The 20190-nt window shown below is 38.1% G+C and overlaps 2 protein-coding genes across 9 annotated transcripts in view; one reads left to right on the forward strand and one right to left on the reverse strand.

Annotated features, from left to right (window-relative positions):
• Positions 1-37: 37 nt before the first annotated feature.
• Positions 38-18848, forward strand: JKAMP (JNK1/MAPK8 associated membrane protein). 7 transcript variants are annotated; one of them, XM_042252583.2, is made up of 7 exons: positions 38-268; positions 2467-2558; positions 3097-3251; positions 9351-9557; positions 11613-11794; positions 16802-16878; positions 17835-18848. In XM_042252583.2, the coding sequence occupies exons 3-7, from the start codon at positions 3190-3192 to the stop codon at positions 18051-18053; spliced, it is 747 nt and encodes a 248-aa protein (XP_042108517.1). In that variant the 5' UTR covers positions 38-268; positions 2467-2558; positions 3097-3189; the 3' UTR covers positions 18054-18848. The 7 variants fall into 7 exon arrangements, with proteins under 7 accessions (XP_042108517.1, XP_004010739.1, XP_004010740.1 ...); XM_004010690.5 differs by having other exon boundaries at positions 38-120; XM_004010691.4 differs by having other exon boundaries at positions 38-120; positions 2485-2558.
• Positions 18554-20190, reverse strand: part of CCDC175 (coiled-coil domain containing 175) — a 79669-nt gene continuing 78032 nt past the window's right edge. For both annotated transcript variants that reach the window (XM_012181753.5, XM_060418110.1), the window contains 2 exons: positions 19467-19587; positions 18554-18691 (listed from right to left, as the gene is read on the reverse strand). In XM_012181753.5, the coding sequence (XP_012037143.3) occupies positions 19502-19587 (86 nt within the window). In that variant the 3' untranslated portion in view covers positions 18554-18691; positions 19467-19501. The remainder of the gene's footprint in view (positions 18692-19466; positions 19588-20190) is intronic.

Consider the following 20190-nt stretch of genomic DNA (forward strand, 5'->3'; position numbering starts at 1 on the left):
GTCGCCCGGGTTACCAGGAGGCGGAGCCGTCGAGGGCACTTTGGCCCGGATGTCCGGGCGAGGTGGCTTGGTCTGCTAATCCGCGAGCCTCTCCAAGGTAAACCTACAAGCTGCTGATGGGTGAGTGGTCGTCAAGGTCCTGGGACGCGTTTATCTTAGTCCTTGCTTCTACCCTACGCTGCCATCTCTGCGCTTGGCTCCAGCGGGTGGCCTCCGGATAGCGGCGAGTCCTTGTCCTTTGTTCCCACGCGTTTTTGGCCGGACCAAGGTGGGATGGGGATAGTCTCTGTCCCAGGCAAAGCGAACTGGGGAACTGACTGCAGAAAGAAGGCCGGCTGCGTACGCGGGAAAGGCCAGGCCTTTGTTTATTCAGACTGTAACCTCAATGCCTTTTTTCAGTCTCTTTAATATTCCGGAGGGTTAACTTGAGAATTTAAAGCGCAGGCATTAAGTGCAGGAAAACAGTAAAGAAAGCAGAAATTAATGCTGCTTTACTGTTGTGTCTTGCTTCAGCATCAAACTTAAGTTTTGGGGTCCGTTCCCAAAGGACCATGACGGTTTCAAAACAATTAAAAATTCATATCTCCAAGGGGAACGGGTGAGCGGACAGTGGGAGCTAGGGTGGTGGTTGTTGTTTTAGTGGACAATAAGCTTTTGCTTATTGGAGAAGGAAATGGCAACCCACTCCAGTATTCTTGTCTGGGCAATCCCATGGACAGAGGATCCTGGCTGGTTACAGTCTTTGGGGTCGCAAAACAGTCGGACACGACTGAGCGACTAAACAATAAGCTTTTGCTTTCAATTTATCATTGCTGATTTTCAGGTCTTTGGTTTTGAGAAATTGTGGATTATTTACAGTCAGATGTATTTATTAAGCAGCTGTTAGATGCAAAATTGGTATAGAAGTTTCCAATTTTTAACTTATGCGTTCTCAAAAAATCTGAAACAACTCGCTTTGGTCTATTAGTTTGTGATTACAGTTGATTTAAAAATAAGTGCTGAACTTTCCTAGTGGTCCAGTGGTTAAGAATCTGCCGGCCAATTCAGGGCACAGGGGTTCAGTCCCTGGTCTGAGAATATCCTACATGCCCCAGAGCAGCTAAGCCCCAGCACCACAACTACTGAGCCAGGACTCTAGAGCCCAGTGCTTGGCAAGGGGAGGCCGCAACAAGGAAGAAGCTCGCTCCAAGCCAGAGAGCAGCAGCGAAGACCCAGGGCAGCCAAAAATAATAAATATAAATACATAAATAATAAGTGAAAAGAAGCACCTGCGATAGTGAAAAAATTTTTTAAATGACAAGGTAAAGAAGCCTATGGTTTCTTTTTTTTTTTTAGTCAGAAATTTGACAAAGGTGAACATATTAAACTTGAGGCATTTTAGTCTGTGCTGTTTCTGTTTTTCTTAACAGCACAAGGAGAAAGAAAAGAGTCTACTCCAATTTGAAAGGAGAAAGTATTGTGGATCAGGCAGTCTCTAGATTGTGAATTCATGAAGAATTTGGGAAATGATTTTTCAGGAAAAGCTTAATTTCCCAAATTCCCATTTGACCAGGACTTATTCCACAGTAGGGTGTAGGTTCTTTGAGGGTATGGCCTCTGTCATGTTCCCCTGTGGATCTGTCCGGCTCTCTCACCAGTGGAATCACACTTAATGCATGTTTACTGAGTGAACAAATCAATGATTGAGGGGAATCAGATGTCACTGATGAAAAAATTCCTTTGATGATAACTTTTCCCTGTAGCTGAGGTCAAAGACAATCTGTAGGCCCTGAGTTTTTTGGTTAAAAAGAGCTGCTTTGTATGTTGTCTAAGGCTTGAGATCAGAGGGTTGATTCTAAGGCAGTGCTTCCTAAGTACTGGTCAGAGGCCCAGTGACAGCCTTGATGAAATTTTCACCTGTCCTCCACAAAAATGACAAAAGTTAGGATAACTTACTAGGCTTCTTATAAAGTGAATTTATTTGCCTTAAAGTCCTTTTATTCTGAAATTTCGTCCTTTCTGCTTTTCTGGTATTAAAATGGTGTTCTGTCATGAAGGGAGGTGATGATAATTTTCACGTGTTTTAAGGCATGACTTAATGTTCTTTCGGGGCAAAAATCCTCTATTAATCCTCTAGTTTAAAAAAAAAAAAGGGAAATTCAAAAGTCTAGACCTTCCAGTCAAGGTGAGTGACTGGCTGGAGCCATTGGAGACATTCCAGGCTAGGCTTTGAGTCCTGGGCAGAGTCTGTCTTGCTGGCTGAAGACCTTGATCTTAAGGAACGGTATTAGCAACAAGGTGCCATGTAACCCTCAGTAGTCACAGTGTAGAAGGAAAACTAAATACATGCATCAAGACTTTTGTCTATTACATATTTTTTTCCTTGAAACTGTGTTGAGATACTTTCTGCCAACTGTTTCAGCTGTTATTACCTAATTTTTTATAATCACAAAAGATGTTACTGTACTGGCATTTGTTTTTAAAAAGCTGTCGATATTCAACCAGCATGCCTTGGACTTTACTGTGGGAAGACCCTGTTATTTAAAAATGGCTCAACTGAAATATATGGAGAATGTGGGGTAAGTCTTAACTTTGTATGTTTATTTCATTTGTAAAATCTGTTTGCTTCTGAAATGTTGGGACATGTAGAATAACTTTTTTCTTTAGTGTATTTCAACCCAAAAAAGAATATGGAGGCGTTAATAAAATTCTCATTTGTGTTGTCGTATTGTCTAGAATACATCTTTGTGACAGTCACAGTTACTAAGTATTTTTTAATGGATAATTTAATAATTTCTGATTACTTTTTATTAATATAGAAAAGTGACTTGGACAAAAATCTAACATTACCACTCCAGAGCATTTCTCTGCAGTTTTTATATGGTGTTAATGACTAGATTTTCATGTAACTTAGTCAGCTATTTTTAGTAACTATTATGCAGGTATAACACATACAATTCAGACTTTTTAAATTTATGTTTTCTCTTTTATCTTTAAAAGATGCACATGTAAACAGATGTTTAAACTGAAATGTGACATCTTAGTGAACAATTTTGGGAGAGTGTTCATGTTCTAAAATAATATCTGTACATAAAATACTGTTCTTATATATTGTAGGTGTGTCCAAGAGGGCAGAGAACAAATGCGCAGAAATACTGTCAGCCTTGCACAGAGTCTCCAGAACTTTATGATTGGCTCTATCTTGGCTTTATGGCTATGCTTCCTCTCGTTTTACATTGGTTCTTCATTGAATGGTACTCAGGGAAAAAGAGGTTAGCACTGTTCTCTAAATATATCTGAATGCACTGATGTTGGAATAGTTGTCATTTAGAAGACCTTATCAAGTAATTATGCCTCTGTTATTTTACAAGTGGCAGGCTCGTTTTTCTTTTATCTTCTGATTACTTTTGACTGTGGCCAGAAAACTGCTAGAGGATGCCTCCGTAAATATTAAGGGAGATGTCCTTTGTTTTACTCTGAGTGAAACTGGAGGAATATTTTATTTAATTTTTATTTCTTAATTGTCTTTATTGGTTTTTTGCAAAGAATTGGCTGTGATTACAAACTGTTTATTGTTCTGAGACAAAAATCTTTGCAGTTTAATACTAGTAATCGAGTATAATGTAGTTTAAGTGTTAGGGCTGCAACCTAATTATGAAAACGCATACTAAAATCCGCAAAAACTTACTGAGCATTGTGTTTGATGTTTACTTCTAAACATCAGGAGAAGAGATACAAAAATAATTGATGTGGTTGATAGCCCTAATCTTATAGAGAAGACAAATAGATACACAACTAATTATAATACATATCAGTCTTGAAAGTATAGAATCAAAAAGTGTATAAAAGCTTTATAAACTAAATGGTCTGGAGTCACAGAGAATGGAAGAGATGAGATCGTGCCTGGTGTTGCCTGAAACACATCAAAAAAGGAACATTTCAGGCAGAGGCAACAGTGTGAACACTGGCATAGAAGTATAAAACATGTGATCTCTTACGGGTGGGAATGGGAGTAGTTGGGTGTTCAAAGTGTGGATAGCATATGAGAGAAAGGTAATAAAAAAGAGGGTGAGAAAGGGGCCGAGGCCAGAACGTGAAAGTTCTTGGTAATGATGTGAACCTTATTCCACTGGGAGTGAGGAACCAAATTCTACTGTAGTACATTTCAGCCATCCTGACTGTTGGTTCCTCTTAACATCTCAGCATCTTTCCTGCTTTAGGTCCTGTCCCTTTCCCCAAACTCTTCTCTGCCTGAAATACTCTCTTCTCCCTGCACCTTTTTTACTTAGCAGCTTTTCCCCTTTCAATCTCAGTTTAAATTACGCCTGCTTAGAGAAGCCTTCACTGACCAATCTAAAGTAGGCCTGTCCTCATTATTTTTCTTTTTCAGAAGCACTGGTATTTTGTTGTTGTTGCTTTGTAGTTAGCACTCAACACAATTTGTAGTCATGTTTGTCTCCTCATTTCATGTTCTCTCCCACCCCTGATTATAGGCTCCATGAGGGGGTTGTCCCCACTGTTATCTGTGGACTCTCCAGAGACCAGCACAGTTGCTGGCACATGATAGATACTAGGTATTTGCCAATGAATGATTTATTGGTGAAGGTTTTTGTTTGGAAAAAGAGTATCTTGGGTATATGTTTTAAGAAGACAATGCAATTCTAATCTGCCCTTCTGTGGAGGGCAGATTAAAGGTAAGACATACTAGAAAGCTGTTGTCCAAAAAGTAGTGATGGCTAGACTCCAGTGATAGGAACGGAAGTGGAGAGGATGGTCAGATGGAAGTAGAATCAGTACTTTTCTGGACCTACCAGATAAGTCCACATTGATTATTTACATTGGAAAAGCATTCATTATTTCTCAGAAAAGAAGCCATTAAATTTTTTTTTAAAGCAGCTCTCATCCTGCTTTTAGTTTCTGTTGTAGAATGATGAGAGATGAAGGTGAGAAAAGAAATGTGATTAACAGAGCTCAAGTGAAATAATTGCTTATTTGGAACTTTATAGCTTGGAATGGAGAAGAGGTGGGGTTAATGAATGTACCTCACCAAATACATTTGAACTAAAACATCAGATATGGTTTGAGAGAATGTTAGAGCAGAAGGTAGAGCCTTGGCTTGGGGATAAAGCAGGGATATGATCGGTGCTTAGACAGGAAAGGAGGTGGGCTTAAAAAGGAGTTTGCATAACTATGTTTTACTTAAGAAGTTGGTAGCAAGAAATACAAGGCCCATCTCTTTCCTGAGACATTGTACTTAGAATCAAGGAAGCAGGCTAGACTCATGTTTCTCAAACTTTTTCATTCTTTCCTCCGTAAAAAGCCTTTTAAGATACTTTTTCCCCCTAATTTCACCTCAGTTCAGTTCAGTTGCTCAGTCGTGTCCGACTCTTTGCAACCCCATGAATCGCAGCATGCTAGGCCTCCCTGTCCATCACCAACTCCCAGAGTTCACCCAAACTCATGTGCTTCAAGTTGGTGATGCCATCCAGCCATCTCATCCTCTGTCGTCCCCTTCTCCTCCTGCCCCCAATCCCTCCCAGCATCAGGGTCTTTTTCCATTTCCATAAAATTCCATGAAATTTTAGTGTCACAGATATACTGTTTATTGATTTATATAGTGTATGTATATATGGACTTTATATATCAGAAGTGTAATATTATTTTATACTCAGGGATCAATTCTTATCTCCTTGGGAGTCCTAGTGCCCACTGAGAATGCATAGTTCAGTTCAGTCGCTCAGTTGTGTCTGATTCTTTTGCGACCCCATAGATTGCAGCACGCCAGGCTTCCCTGTCTATCACCAACTCCCGCAGCTTGCTCAGACTCATGTCCATTGAATTGGTGATGCCATCCAACCATCTCATTATTTGTCATCCACTTCTCCTGCCTTCAATCTTTCCCAGCATCGGAATCTTTTCCAGTGAGTCAGTTCTTTGCATCAGGTGGCCAAAGTATTGGAGCTTCAGCTTCAGCATCAGTCCTTCCAATGAATATTCAGGACTGATTTCCTTTAGGATGGACTAGTTTGGTCTCCTTGCTGTCCAAGGGACTCTGAAGAGTCTTTTCTAGCACCACAGTTCAAAAAGATAGGCTAGACACTAATCAAAACTTCCCTTTCTGGCCTGTTTGCTTTTCCCAGAGTTTAGTATTTGTTTTTCTTTGAGGCCAGAGCAGAGATAGGCAGAAAATGCATATTTTATGTAATGAAGCCAGAAGTTGTGCTTCTTTTGTGATCTGTTTTCCAGATGTATTCATGCAACAATCTTTAGGGATGTTTGCAGTGTGCCAGGTACTATACTAGGTTGTGGGATTCAGAAATGACTAAAGTGTGGATGCTCACAGTCCAGTGGATGAGGTAAAGAAACCGTCGCGGAGTATGTGAGGGTCTCTGGTAGAGGTATGGACATAGTTTTAAGGCTAGCTTAGAGAGGGAATAGGGTGATGTCACAGGAGAAAAAACTGATTTTAAGCTGAACTTTGAAAAAAATGTGTTGTTTTTGAGAGAAATTGAAGGGAGAGTTTATCAGCAGGAGAAACGTGCAAAAATCTAGAGCGAAGGGAGAGCACAATGTAACCAAGAAATGAGAGCTGAGGGTGCTGGGAGAAATAGGGACTGAATAAGACCAAGATATAAAGCGATCTGGGGCTGGGAGAGTCTTAGGAAATATTCCTAGGACCTGGGAATAACCCCAGATCTGATCTTAAAGGATACACCATTTGCCAGGTGGGCGACATGTGTCTTGAGGTGGAGCATGGCGCATGCTGAGATGAGTGAAGCAGTGAGGAAGCAAGCAGTTTCGTAAGGCCAGGTAGTATGGGAGATAAGGCTGGCAGGAAGTACTTCTCCTGAAAGGCAGATGGGACTCACTGAAGTAGATTAATAAGGGGAGTTTTAGAAGCAGATTCCATTTTGTGAAAGATTACGTAGTTGACTGGAGAGTATGATGAGTAGAAAGCCAGTAAGAACGCTACTAAAGTCATGTCAAGAATCGATAAGGTTCGGATTCTGCCTCCAAAAATATGAATTCTATAAAGAAGCAAAAGATTGGGTTCTATAATATGAAAGTGTACACACTTACTTACATACTCGATCTTCATCTGTGTAAAATGGCTTAGGAGTTCTGCTTCCAGCACCTTGGGCTCATTAGGAGCTTCGGTGATCTTCTTGCATGGAATACCTAAAGTCTGGGAGAGACGTGCTATGGAAGACATTGCTGGTCTCACAGGAATGGGGTGGGGTGAGGGGGATCTTTGAGAACTCTTCTCTTTCAGAAACAAGCAAACCCACCCTGAGCTGGAGCCACAGCTGGCAGTAGGGTTGGGTTGCCTAAGGCTAATTGCCAACAGCAGCTGGGTAGTCCTTTCTTTCTGTTCCACATGATGTTGAGTTGGGATGCACTCATCTCGTGGCTGGGCTTGCTTGGCTGTGGTGTGCAAAGTGAGTATCTCGTGTGGAATAGGTGCTGGCTGTCAGCACACAGGCGCTGCTCACCCGTAGCTCTTTTATCTTTGGTGTTCTGAAGCTTGAGTATAATGTGTATTGGTGTGAATTTCTTTTTATTTATTCTGCTTGGAATGTGTTTTGATTCCTAGGAAGAATTCTGTGAACTTGCTCTTCATTATTTCAGTTGAGCCCAGTCAAACCACAGGATAGTAAAATATAATCAGTGGTGGTTGCTTTAAGCCATTAAGTTTTAGGGTAGTTTGCTATGCAGTGGTAGATAACTGAAACATTGTTCAAGGAGAAAACTCAAGAGCATCTATAGACTAGATATTATAAATGAGAGTTTAAGAGGCTGGCTATAAGTATACAAAATCAGTTCCTTCCTTCCTTCATTTATAGAATCACAGTTCTGTGAGGTAGCCAAGACCAAGGTAGCTAAGCTACATTGGATTTATACAGTGGAACTTGACAAGCTAGTTCTATAACTTATATGGAAGTGCAAAGGCCCATCTAGACTCCTGAGTCACATTCTCCACTTCTGTACCCACCTCCCATTTTAATAGACTAATCAATGAATACCCAAGTAAATAACTGATGATAAATTAGCACATTCATTCCAGCAAGCAAAAGTGGACCAAGAGTGACCCAAGAGTGACCAAAACCACTGAAAAAGTAGAAGAATATATGTAATATCAGGAAATTACTATCGTTCTGTTGTCTCAGGGATAGATAAATGAACCCCAGGAACGAAGCCGAGAACCTAAAAGCAGCCTAGTTATACAGGGAACTTTTTATGGCAGGGGTGACATGGCAGCTTGGTGAGGGAAGGAGTTAACTCTTCAGTTAGAAGGCTGCTCCTGCACAGTTGGACATTCAAATGGGAAAAGCTAAAGTTATATTCTAACTTAAACACAGAAATCTCTTTTAACTTATACACAGAAATCTCTTCTAAATGTATTAAAGATCGAAACATGAAAAGCAAAACCTTAAAACTTTTAGACGAAAATACAAGATAATATTTTTCTTAGGGTGAGAATCTGTTAACCAGAAATTTAAAATTTGATAAAGCCAACTATGTTAAAATTCAGAACATTTGTTCATAAAATGACATCACACAAAAAAATGACATTTCAGCCCATGAACTGATAGGAAGACATTTGCAACATGCTTTACTAACAAAGCAGGATAGATAAATAATAGATCACAAGTAGAATATTTTAAAGCAATGAACATGACTGAACTTCAGCTATAAGCAGGGCTATAAATGAATCTTAGAAATGTAATTCTGTCTGAGTGGGAACAAAAATCTGAGAAAGGTTATATCTCTTTATCATGTTGAAAAATAAGCAAAACTAAATAGTAATTTTGAAGTATAAATACAGATGGAATAAAAACTGTTTAGCAAAACCAATAAAGGCAATTTAATATAATGGTTATTTCTAGGGGAGAGACAGGAATATGGAATGGGGAGAAACAGATAGATATAAGTTGTTAATACTGGTGAGCTTACATTGTTTCTTATATTTTTAATTAATGTATATTATGTATAATCTTTTATGTACTTTTAATGTTTAAAATAATTTAAAATGATGCATAGATAAACTTTTAAGACATTTTTAATAGTTTGGAGAGATACTGAATATAAAAGTAGATCCAATTTCTGCTCTTCTACACATTTAGACAATACAGGCACATTGCTATCTGGGATAAGTATTTATCCCTTTTTAGTAACCAAGGTTAAATTCTTCCCGTGTAGTTTTTGTATGTTCTTTGCTCTTCTTACCTATGTAGAAGATTTTTTTGTTTCAGGATTGATCAGTTACAACTTCTTTTCAGAATCCATATTTTGGAGCATGTACAGGTTTTATTAAAAGCCAGTTACATGCTGAGAATTCTCTGGTGGTTGTCCTTCCTTTCTTTTCTCAGTTCCAGTGCCCTTTTCCAGCACATTACTGCACTGTTTGAATGCACTATGGCAGCTATCATCACCTTACTTGTGAGCGAGCCAGTTGGTGTGCTTTATATCCGTTCCTGTCGAGTATTGATGCTTTCTGATTGGTACACCATGCTTTACAACCCAAGTCCAGATTACGTGACCACAGTGCACTGCACTCATGAAGCTGTCTACCCATTGTAAGTATTCATTAAGATCATTTTTTTAAAAAATTGTGATTGTAGATTTCATTCATTTCAGCAGATTGAGCCTTTTGAAATGGCTCCTAGGCACTAGGGAAGATAAACAGAAATTATTTTCTTTTCTAAAGTGATAGTCTGATAAGAGGAAATAGAAGTACATCTTAGTATAATAGAAGTGAAAGTATTTTAGTGTTGATGTTGAAGTATCTAAGCACTTCTAAAATAAACTATATGTTTCTTAGAAAGGGAATTATAAGGAAAACCTTTTTGATATACAACAGAGAAGCAATATCTGACTTAATAGGAAATAATATGGGCTGTGGAGTTTGAATCGCGAGCCTATTAGCTGTTAATTTGAACATGTTAAGAACCTCTTGTAACCTCGACCTTCCCATTGGTAAAAATGGGAAGAACGATACCCTGTAAGGTGACTGTGAGGATTAAATAAGTGCGCCTTACATATAGGAAGCACTTCCAAGTAGCTGGCATTATTATTAGAGTACTTGGGTTAATGTTCTTTCTCCCCACCCCACCCCCCAATAAATGTAACTTTCACCAGTGGATTTTGTTTTTAAAATATCAAATTAATCAGATTTTGTATAATACTATCCCAGACTACATTTTTAGAATTCCTGTGAATTGTTGGTGTTCATTTTGATGTGTTTTTCTCAGTAAAGGTAAAATAGTAGAGTCTGGTATTTATATTCTCATACTTATAGAAATTTACCGTTATGTAATATGCTGAACAAAACAGACCTTTTTGTGCAAGTCTTAGTAATACTGAATGTCCAAAAAAATGTACGTATGTAAAAAGATAGTTTTCAAAAAATGAGATCTAAAAATAAGATCCAGATATAGAGATATGAGAACCTTTTCTAACTGCCTGCCTACCTTTTAAGTCCTGTAAATTATTTATTCCTTTTATATATAGAGACAGCCAGACATATAATTTATACATATAAACTGATTAAAATAGTAGTCTTTTTGGAGCTCCTAAGGAACAGGCAGGAATAGACAGATTTTACTTTGTTTTGATGTTGGTAGAAGGAGGCCTAACAAGAGAAAAAAACTCATTCTCCAGGAAGTCAGGCTTGAAATAATGCAGTACAGTACAGGGCTGGACCTGAAAGCATCATGAGAGCACAGGGATCCTGGATCACTGAGCTGTGTGAACAGGCAAGTGGTCAGTGATTTGGGACAGCTCTTGTGCTTCCCTCGACTTTCCTCTGCACAGGAGAGGGTTTAAATGTAAGTTAGTAAAAATATATTTAAATCCTCATGAAAAGGAAGTTAGAAATATATACACAGAAATTCCATTAGTCAACATAAAGAGCTAGAAACTATAATCTGCTAATACAGAGAGAGAGTATCTTTTTACAACTTTTTTGTGATTTTAAAAAATTACATTATAGGACATTTGCAAAACAGAAAAAGCATACCCCAGATAAAAAATCTATAATTCCATTTCTTAAGATGATCACTGCTAAAAATGTCTTTCCAGTTGCATTTCTGTATGTATATATGTATTTTTTTAAGTGTTAAATATATATTATTCACATGCCATTTATAATCTGTTGTCATTTAATGTATGAGGCACAGTTTTGTTAATGTTTCTTTCATAATTGGATTTTTAATGTCTGCATAGTAGTCCAGCAAAAATATATTCTAAAATTTAACCACTTTCCTATTGTTGAATATTTTCTTCCTGGGTTTTCTTTATCATGCGATTCAGTAAAAATGCTTGTTCATTGGGTCTTTGTGTATATCTGATTGCTTCCCTTTGATTAATTTCTACAAGTAATCTTTCTGGATTAAAGTTGATATAAACATTTTGCGATTTTTGATACACATTTCCAAACTGCCTACCAGAAGGGAACCATGCTCTTTACAGCAATACATGAGAGTCTTTCTGGCCAACCCTTTACCAATCTGAATATTTGACCAGTAGACTTTTTAAACCTTTTTCAGGATCTTTGATTTTAAAATGATCAATGATAAAAGGACATTTTAAAACATGTTTGTGATGTAACAATTTTCTATTTTATTTTCCAGATACACCATTGTATTTATCTATTATGCATTCTGCTTGGTATTAATGATGCTGCTCCGACCTCTTCTGGTGAAAAAGATTGCCTGTGGATTAGGGAAGTCGGATCGATTTAAAAGTATTTATGCTGCACTTTACTTCTTCCCAATTTTAACTGTGCTTCAGGCAGTTGGTGGAGGCCTTTTATGTAAGTTTGATGGGTAACATCAATGAAATATATTTATTATATGTGATAAACAATTTTTTCCCTGAGTATAATATTGGACCTTGTTCTTTAAAGTAGTTTTGTTTTTATCCTTGAAAATAAGCCATACTATACGTTTTTGCTAAAACACATCATCATTCTTAATCAAAACTAGCTTGTTTAGAAAATACTTTGTATTTGAAGCTCACAACCTCATAGGAAGGTTTTTTAAAATCTGAGTGTAAATGACACAAAAACTGGTTTTTACATATAACAAATGGAAATAACTCTTAATATCGTATGTTGTTTACCATCAAGTTCGGTCTTAGTTTTCTAAGTTTTTCTTTATCAAAAAACTTTTAAAAACAGTAAAAAAAAAAATCCTCAATATATTTTTTAATTTTAATGTATCCATTCATTCATTTATTCAGCAACCATTTAGACTGATCTGTGACTCAAAAGAATGAAAGTTGGTGTTAAAGAGCTCACATACTACTAGGAAAGCTATACTAAGTAGCTGAAAACATAGAATGGTACTTTTTGAACATGTGACATTGAACATTGCAAGGATGTTGGACACCATCTGTATATGGAGCTTGCCAGGGTGCAGGGGACAAGCTTCCGACCTGAAGGAACTGGGCAAGATGACATCACTGGGCAAGTACTGTAGCTTAGTAATGCATTTGGTTCAAAGTGAGGGTGGAGCTGAGAGTAAGGCCAAGGGAAGAGGAAATTGGAGGCTAGTTAGGGTCTTTAACCCTCATATTCTGATTTGACTGATACATTGTTTCCTTTGGCCTGCATGGTGTTTGAGAACCTATAATTTTATTCTTCTAACTGTTGTGTGTAAGCATTTGAAGTTGCTATTCTTGGGACCTGCTCTTAAAAGGGTTTCTGGAGAAAGAGTGACATGACTAGGTTTGCACTGAAGAAAGATAACTTGGTAGCAGTGTGGAAGATGATTGGCTGGGAAGAGACCCTGGGGCATCAGTAAAGAGATTACTGCCGTAAACTGACTGTGTGACCTAGCAGAGAGACACCAGGAATGAAGAACAGTTTCAAAGACAGAGTTAACTAAGCTAGGAATCTAGTACAGGGGTTGAGGGATTGGGAGGAGAAAACAATAAAGGAAATTTCTAACGTAGTAACTAGTGATTGCATGCGGAGAAGGCAGTGGCACCCCACTCTAGTACTCTTGCCTGGAAAATCCCATGGATGGAGGAGCCTGGAAGGCTGCAGTCCATGGGGTCACTAAGGGTCAGACACGACTGAGCGACTTCACTTTTACTTTTCACTTTCGTACAATGGAGAAGGAAATGGCAACCCATTCCAGTGTTCTTGCCTGGAGAATCCCAGGGACGGGGGAGCCTGGTGGGCTGCCATCTCTGGGGTCGCACAGAGTTGGACAGAGTCGGACACTGCTGAAGCGACTCAGCAGCAGCAGCAGTGATAGCATGAATGTTAGAAGAAGCAAATAGGTTGGTATTCATGGAATATCCAAAAGAGCACAGGTAGTTATTTATACTGGACAAACCTGGGAGAGCTGACTAGGCTGTAAAGATTTAAGAATTGTCAGCCCTCAGATCCGTGTGTCCTGGACAGCAGGTGCTTCTATTGTAGAGAACTTCTTGGTTGTGAAATGGGAGAGAGAGGAAAGTCATGGAAAGCAGGGAGAGGTTGGGAAGTTAACCTAAGGAGACTGCCAGATAGCATTGCTTTCTATGTTGTAGCTACCTATATTGAAAAATGTCTTTTCCCACACTGAATGTGTTTAGATAATGCCCAGAGCACATTCATCAAGGGAGGATCAAGGAGTTATTGTTTATTTGTACTAACTATAAACTTACGCAGTCTGCTGAGATCAGTCCTAGAGGGTATCATAACAACTCAATTTTATGATGCTGAAAAAGAGAGATAATTTTTGGTTTGTAGGGGTGTCCTAGTTCAGGCTGCTATAAAAGAATACCATAGACTGGGTGGCTTACAAACAACAGTGACTGACTTCTTGCAGTTCTGGAGACTGTGAGGTCCAAGAGCAAGGCACCAGCAGATTTGGAGTCTGATGAGGACTTGTCTCTTGGTTCATCAGTGGCTGTCTTCTTTCAGAGTCCTCACATGGCAGAAAAGGGGAGAGTTCTCTGAGGTCTTTTTTTATAAGAGCACTAATCCCATTCTTGAGAGCTTCACCCACATGACCCAATCATCCCAAAGGCCCTCTACCTACTTATACCATCACTTTGAGGGTTAGGATTTCAACATAAGAATTTGAGGGGGACACAGACATTTAGTCCATGACAAGAGAATATAGCAAGCTTGAGCAAAGTAGAGCAGCAAGAGGCTTCTGGTAGCTCAGGATACCAGGGTCTAGGGAAAGAGACACTGGGAGTAATTAGGAAGATGTCAGTGACAAACTTTTACTTGATTGGAAGTATTATTGAAGCCCATTTTGAAGTGTGATCTGCCTGCAGAACTAAAATGCAGATTTTTAGGCACTACCCTCAGACCTAGGGTTGCTTAAAATCTTATATTGTCTTCAACCCTAGAATAAGAACAATTCTAAATCCTACTCTGAGCCCAGAACCTCCCTCTGCTCCCCAAAAGTTTGGGCCATATTGGAAATTTCCTCTTTATCCTTTTTACTACTAGGTCTTAAATTTGTATCATCAGTAACATTGTTTAGCTATTTATAAGTTAATTGGGATTTTTTTGAATGGTTGGTTAGGACCTAACCTGTTTAGGCAGTAAAAGGTTCTAAATGTCAAACAAGTCATTCATTTATTTAGTAAGTTGGAATCAGGCTTGTATAGATAATTCAGAGTTTCTGACAGTGTTCCAAATGGGTTCTATTGCGTTACAGAGAAATGAATAGTTTTATTAGTTTTTTACAAATGTAATTGTAGCTTTGGACCCTGAATTTTAAATCATTATAACTAGGCTCAGATACATCTTTATTAATCAAAATAGGAACCATTACACCCAACACATTTTTTCCAAGAAGAAATAGGTTTGTTTATTTCTGCAGCGTAAAAATCCATGCTTCAGGACTCAATGAACTCTTGGAAAGCATTTTCTGCCTCCTGGCTCTGTAAGCATTTTCTCTGCAAAAAGTTCTTGAGATGCTTGAAGTGGTAGGTGGTTGGTGAGAGTTCAGGTGAATATGGTAGATGAGGCGAAACTTTGTAGCCCAATTCATTAAACTTTTGAAGCACTGTTTGTCAGACCTGTGGTCAGGCATTGTCACGAAGAACTGGGCCCATTATATTGACCAACACTGGCTGCAGGCGTTGTAGTTTTCAGTGCATCTCATCAGTTTGCTGAGCATGCTTCTCAGATGTGATGGTTTCACCAGGATTCAGAAAGCTGGAGTGGATCAGATGGGCAGCAGACCACCAAACAGTGACTATGACCTTTTTTTGGTGCAAGTTTGGCTTTGGGAAGTGCTTTGGAGCTGCTTCTCGGGCCAGCCACTGAGCTGATTGTCACAGGCTGTTGTATAAAATCCACTTTCCGTTGCATGTCACAGTCTGATCAAGAAATGGTTTGTTGTTGTTGTGTAGAATAAGAGAAGATGACACTTCAAAATGATGATTTTTTTGATTTGCAGTCAGCCCTCGAGGCACCCACTTATCAAGCTTTTTCACCTTTCCAGTTTGTTTCAAATGTGAAACAACCATAGAATGGTTGACACTGAGTTCTTAGGCAACTTCTCATGTAGTTGTAAGAGGATCAGCTTTGAAGATGGCTCTCAATTGTTGTCAACTTCCGATGGCTGGCCACTCTGCTCCTCCTCTTCAAGACTCGTCTCCTTTGCAAACCTTGAACTGACCACTGTACTGAATGTTTGTTAGCAGTTCCTGGGCCAGATGCATTGTTGATGTTGTGAGTTGTCTCCACTGCCTTATGACCCATTTTGAACTCAAATAAGAAAATCACTCGAATTTGCTTTTTGTCTGACATTGTTTCCATAAGCTTTTGTAATAAATACAAAATACACAGCAAGTAATAAGTTATTCGCAAGAAAAAGTGAGAAATGCACATTAAAATGAAGTATGACATAACTACATTTATTTAAGAAGGTATTCTAATATCAAACAACAAAGTTCAACAGTGCAAAACTGCAATTACTTTTGCACCAACCTAACAGTAACTGAATTGTTTTTAAATAATTGCATAAAAATAACTCGATTTTTTTCAATCTGTCCATTTGTTTTCGTGAGCTGTATATGTTTAAAACATTTTAAAAGAAAAGTGGCATTTTAAAGTAAAAATTTTACTTAAAGTATTATTTTACTGTACTATATTTGAAGTAGAAATGTTTAGAAGTTTGTCATTAAGAGCACTGAATGATCCATTTAGCCTTTGAGGCTTATTGACATATGACCTTTTAATTAAAGCCGAATTACCCTTATATATAATAGCCTTTCTCAACTGAAGTTCCCTAATCTGGACCACAAAACATCAAAAATTGAGTGATTAATTTCCCAATTCTCCCAAGTTTGATACATAGCTAGTATGCATAGGAGAGAGGTTAATTTTTTACATCAGTGGAAGCCTTAAGGCAGGGGTCTTCAAAGGTAGGCCAAGGATAGTTTTACATCTTTTAATTGTTGGAGGGGGGGGAGATCAAAAGAGTAGTAGTATTTCTTGACATGTGACAATTAGATAAAATTTGAATTTTATTGTCTGAATAACTTATATGTCATAACTCTCAAACTTGTAAAGTTAATTTTACTGAACACAGACACGTCTATTCATTACGTATGACCTGGCTGCTTTCCCACTGCAACTGTGGAGTTGGGTGACTGAGACGGAGACTGTATGACCCACAAAGCCACTGTCTGGCCCTTTACAGAAAAAGTTTGCAGACCCCTGTCTTAGAGCAGTAGGGCTTCCATCTCTCCCAGGATTGGTTGAGGTTTTTGTCTAGGAAAAGAATTATACTGTTTGAATTTTTTGATGGTTTATTCAGAAATTTTAATTTTCAGCATAATACCAATGTTTGTCTTTCAGACTATGCCTTCCCATACATTATATTAGTATTATCTCTGGTCACTCTGGCTGTGTACATGTCGGCTTCTGAAATAGAGGTAGGATGTCTTTTTTCTTTTGTTAAAGAGGTTTTTTTATTTTTATTTTTTTAATAGATTTGACTATTGAATAGGATAGCATATACGATACATGTTACAGCTGATTGCTTTAGTAATCCTTGGCTAAACAGGGTCACTCAGTAGCTTTTGGCTCATCAGTTTGTAAAAAGTTTTATCCTAGACTGTATTTGCTTGGGAAATTAATCAGGCTTAACTCTCCAGCATGTTAGAGAAAAAAATCATTTCATATCATTTATCTACATAGAAAATATTTGATTATTGAAATGTTGAACCTTATTAACAGTATTTTAAGTGAAACATAAATTCTTTATTTTACGTAGAACCAAGCTGATGAGCCATTTAATGAGGGAAAGTTGACTAGCCCGTTGCAAATTATATTTTAGTGTGTTTATTAGCACATTTAGATATTACTTTTATAATAATTTGGGCCTTCCAATTTCTGTATATTATAGAGTGATATTAAAGGTTAAAGGGAAGTCAGAGTAGTCACCTGTCATTTCTGCTCCCTTCTAAGTATCCAGGCAGCTGACTCTAGGAATGCTGGAGATTGGGTGTATATACCGCCCGCTTCCCATCTGTAGGCTCAGATGCTGTGGACCAGGGCAGGAAGAAGGCACAAAATGTGGAGTTCCCTTCCAGTTCAGATTTTTCAGAAGCAGCTGTAGTATTTCCAGGGTCGAATGGGGTTGCAGACCAGAACCTAGAAATGTGGGCTCCTGTCTCGTTGGGGCCACTGGCGTGCTGAACATAGGAGGCCTGAGTTGCCTCATCTGTAAACTATAGTAGCAAGACTGGGTGATTTCCTATGTCCCTGTGATTCTGAGGTTATGATTTTATGTGAAAATAATATGTTTCAAATTAAGATAATAAATTACCTAGTTGATTCAGCCCAATAATCTGTATCTCTCTCTTCTTTCTTTTACAAAATTTTGTAGAACTGCTATGATCTTCTGGTCAGAAAGAAAAGACTCATTGTTCTGTTCAGCCACTGGCTGCTCCATGCCTATGGGATCATCTCCATTTCCAGAGTGGATAAACTCGAGCAAGATTTACCCCTTTTGGCACTGGTACCCACGCCAGCCCTTTTTTACTTGTTCACTGCAAAATTTACCGAGCCTTCACGGATACTCTCAGAAGGAGCCAATGGACACTGAATGTAAAATGCCAAAAAAAACCTAAGAAGTGTTCTTAATTTAAAAAAAAAAAGTAAAAAAAATGTATTAGTACTCTTCTGTCATACAAGGGAATATGATTGTCAGCACAGCTGATGTTTTGGGAAGTTTGTTGTTTGTTTTCTTTTTTCAATTTAACAGAATTTATCATTTCAAGGAAAATGCAAAATACCATAATTCTCCATTATGTAGTATAACACACTGTATACTTACAGAACTCCGTTGTATTCCACTGGAGGCCTATTAGGAAGCACTTACCTCCTGCAACAATTTAGCTCTTCACTAGAGCAAAATCATGTTTCTGTGTACCTAGCAATGTGTGATGTTCCTATTTTTATTAAGAAAATCTATTAACAAGTATAATCTGAAGTCCTTAACATTGGCATAATTGTGCATGCCTGTTGTGTTTCACTTTGTTTTTCAAATATACTGAATTATAAAGTCAAGCGTATTTGTGGGGTCAGATAACAAACACAACATACTTTATTTCTATGTTTGCTATCTATTTATTTTCACCAATACAGTATTTTGATCTATTACAAAAATAGAGCATAATTTATATAACAGGTCTTTTGTTTTTAGGTAGTTTGGTTGAAGATATCCTCAGGTTATTCCTGTTCCTGTAAAGAAAAACAATAATAAAAAGCTTAAATTACAAAAAAATCTCAAATGTCTGGCATCTAGTTGTATTTGCCACACTAGTTGTGGAAGTAATTCAAAATGTTAAGTGTCTCTTTCCTAAATGAATAAACATGAATATTTATATACTTCCTCATATTTGAAGAGTATATTTCATTTATCCCATTTTTGAAGGATAAATACACATACCATATTTTATAAATCTCAAGACATAATTTTTGTCACACTGCGACATCTCAATTGATGGTTTAACAAAATACAGAGGAGTGTATACAGCACATAGTTTTCCTGTGCTAAGTCGCTTCAGTTGTGTCCCCCTTGGTGTAACCCTGTTATAACCTGCCAGGCTCCTCTGTCCATGGGATTCTCCAGGTAAGAATACTGGAATGAGCTTCCACTTCCTTCTCCAGGGGATCTTCCCAACCCAAGGGTGGGATCCGTGTCTCTTAGTCTCTTGCTCTACCGCACTGTCAGGCAGGTTCTTTACCACCAGCGCCACCTAGGAAGCCAGTGGTTTTCCTGTGTGCTGTGATGTTTATGCTCGAAAGCCTTCAGGAGGCTCATGGTTGCAACCATGGAAGCCAGATAAGATTTTTGCATTTAATAACCTGATCTAGTTTATCCATTTATATTATTTAGAAGGTTATTTCCTGATTCTCCTCCTTGGTGAGAGTTGTTAAATCTCAAACTTAAGGCTCCCATTGACAGTTGTAAAATATGAAAGAACAGGCACTCGCTTTTTCTGTAGTTTTGTACCTTTTGAATTCACGGCAGTTGTATCCAGTATTTTGTTAGCTTTTCTTCACTGATGTTTTTTTCATAGTACATTCAACTGCTGGGAAGCGGATTACTTTAACAGGGCTCTCTTTCTTCTTTTCTATAGGAATAAATCAAATGTGAAAACTCTGCGTGTATCTTACATAAGTTTAGGTAGTTACAACTTTAAATTGCCCCAAGAATCCTCAATTGGACAATTGTATAATGAGCAGAGGGTGGGGTGTGGAGGGGTGCTGGGGGATCATGCAATTGATTACCAGGGCTGTCTTTTTGTCTCACTACATTTGGAGTCATTTAAATAATTATCTTCCCCTCCAATGTCCTCTTCTGGCAGAAAAATGTGCATGCAAAAGGAGAAATCATGCAAGTAATAAAGTCCTCAAATGCAAAGAATTTCAGAAATAATACATATTTGCATTTTTAATTTGCTTCCTTAAGAACAAGACTAGAATAATTTATAGCAGCTATGGTTGCTCAGGTTACTAAATAATTTGTTATAAGTCATTGAAAGTACACAGTTTTGTCTTAGACCTCGCTGCTGCAGTGTATGGTAGTTACTTTGCTCATCACCAGACAGGCAATTTAAAAGCTAAAATTTTCTTAATTTGGGTCAGTTGATAAATTTAACAATTACACTGTTAATGCATTTGTCTAAAACTGATGGTTTTCCATACTTGGCTACACAATGGAGCCAGCTAGAGAG

This window comes from Ovis aries, chromosome 7 (genome assembly GCF_016772045.2).
Source record: "Ovis aries strain OAR_USU_Benz2616 breed Rambouillet chromosome 7, ARS-UI_Ramb_v3.0, whole genome shotgun sequence".
NCBI classification, from domain to species: domain Eukaryota; kingdom Metazoa; phylum Chordata; class Mammalia; order Artiodactyla; family Bovidae; genus Ovis; species Ovis aries.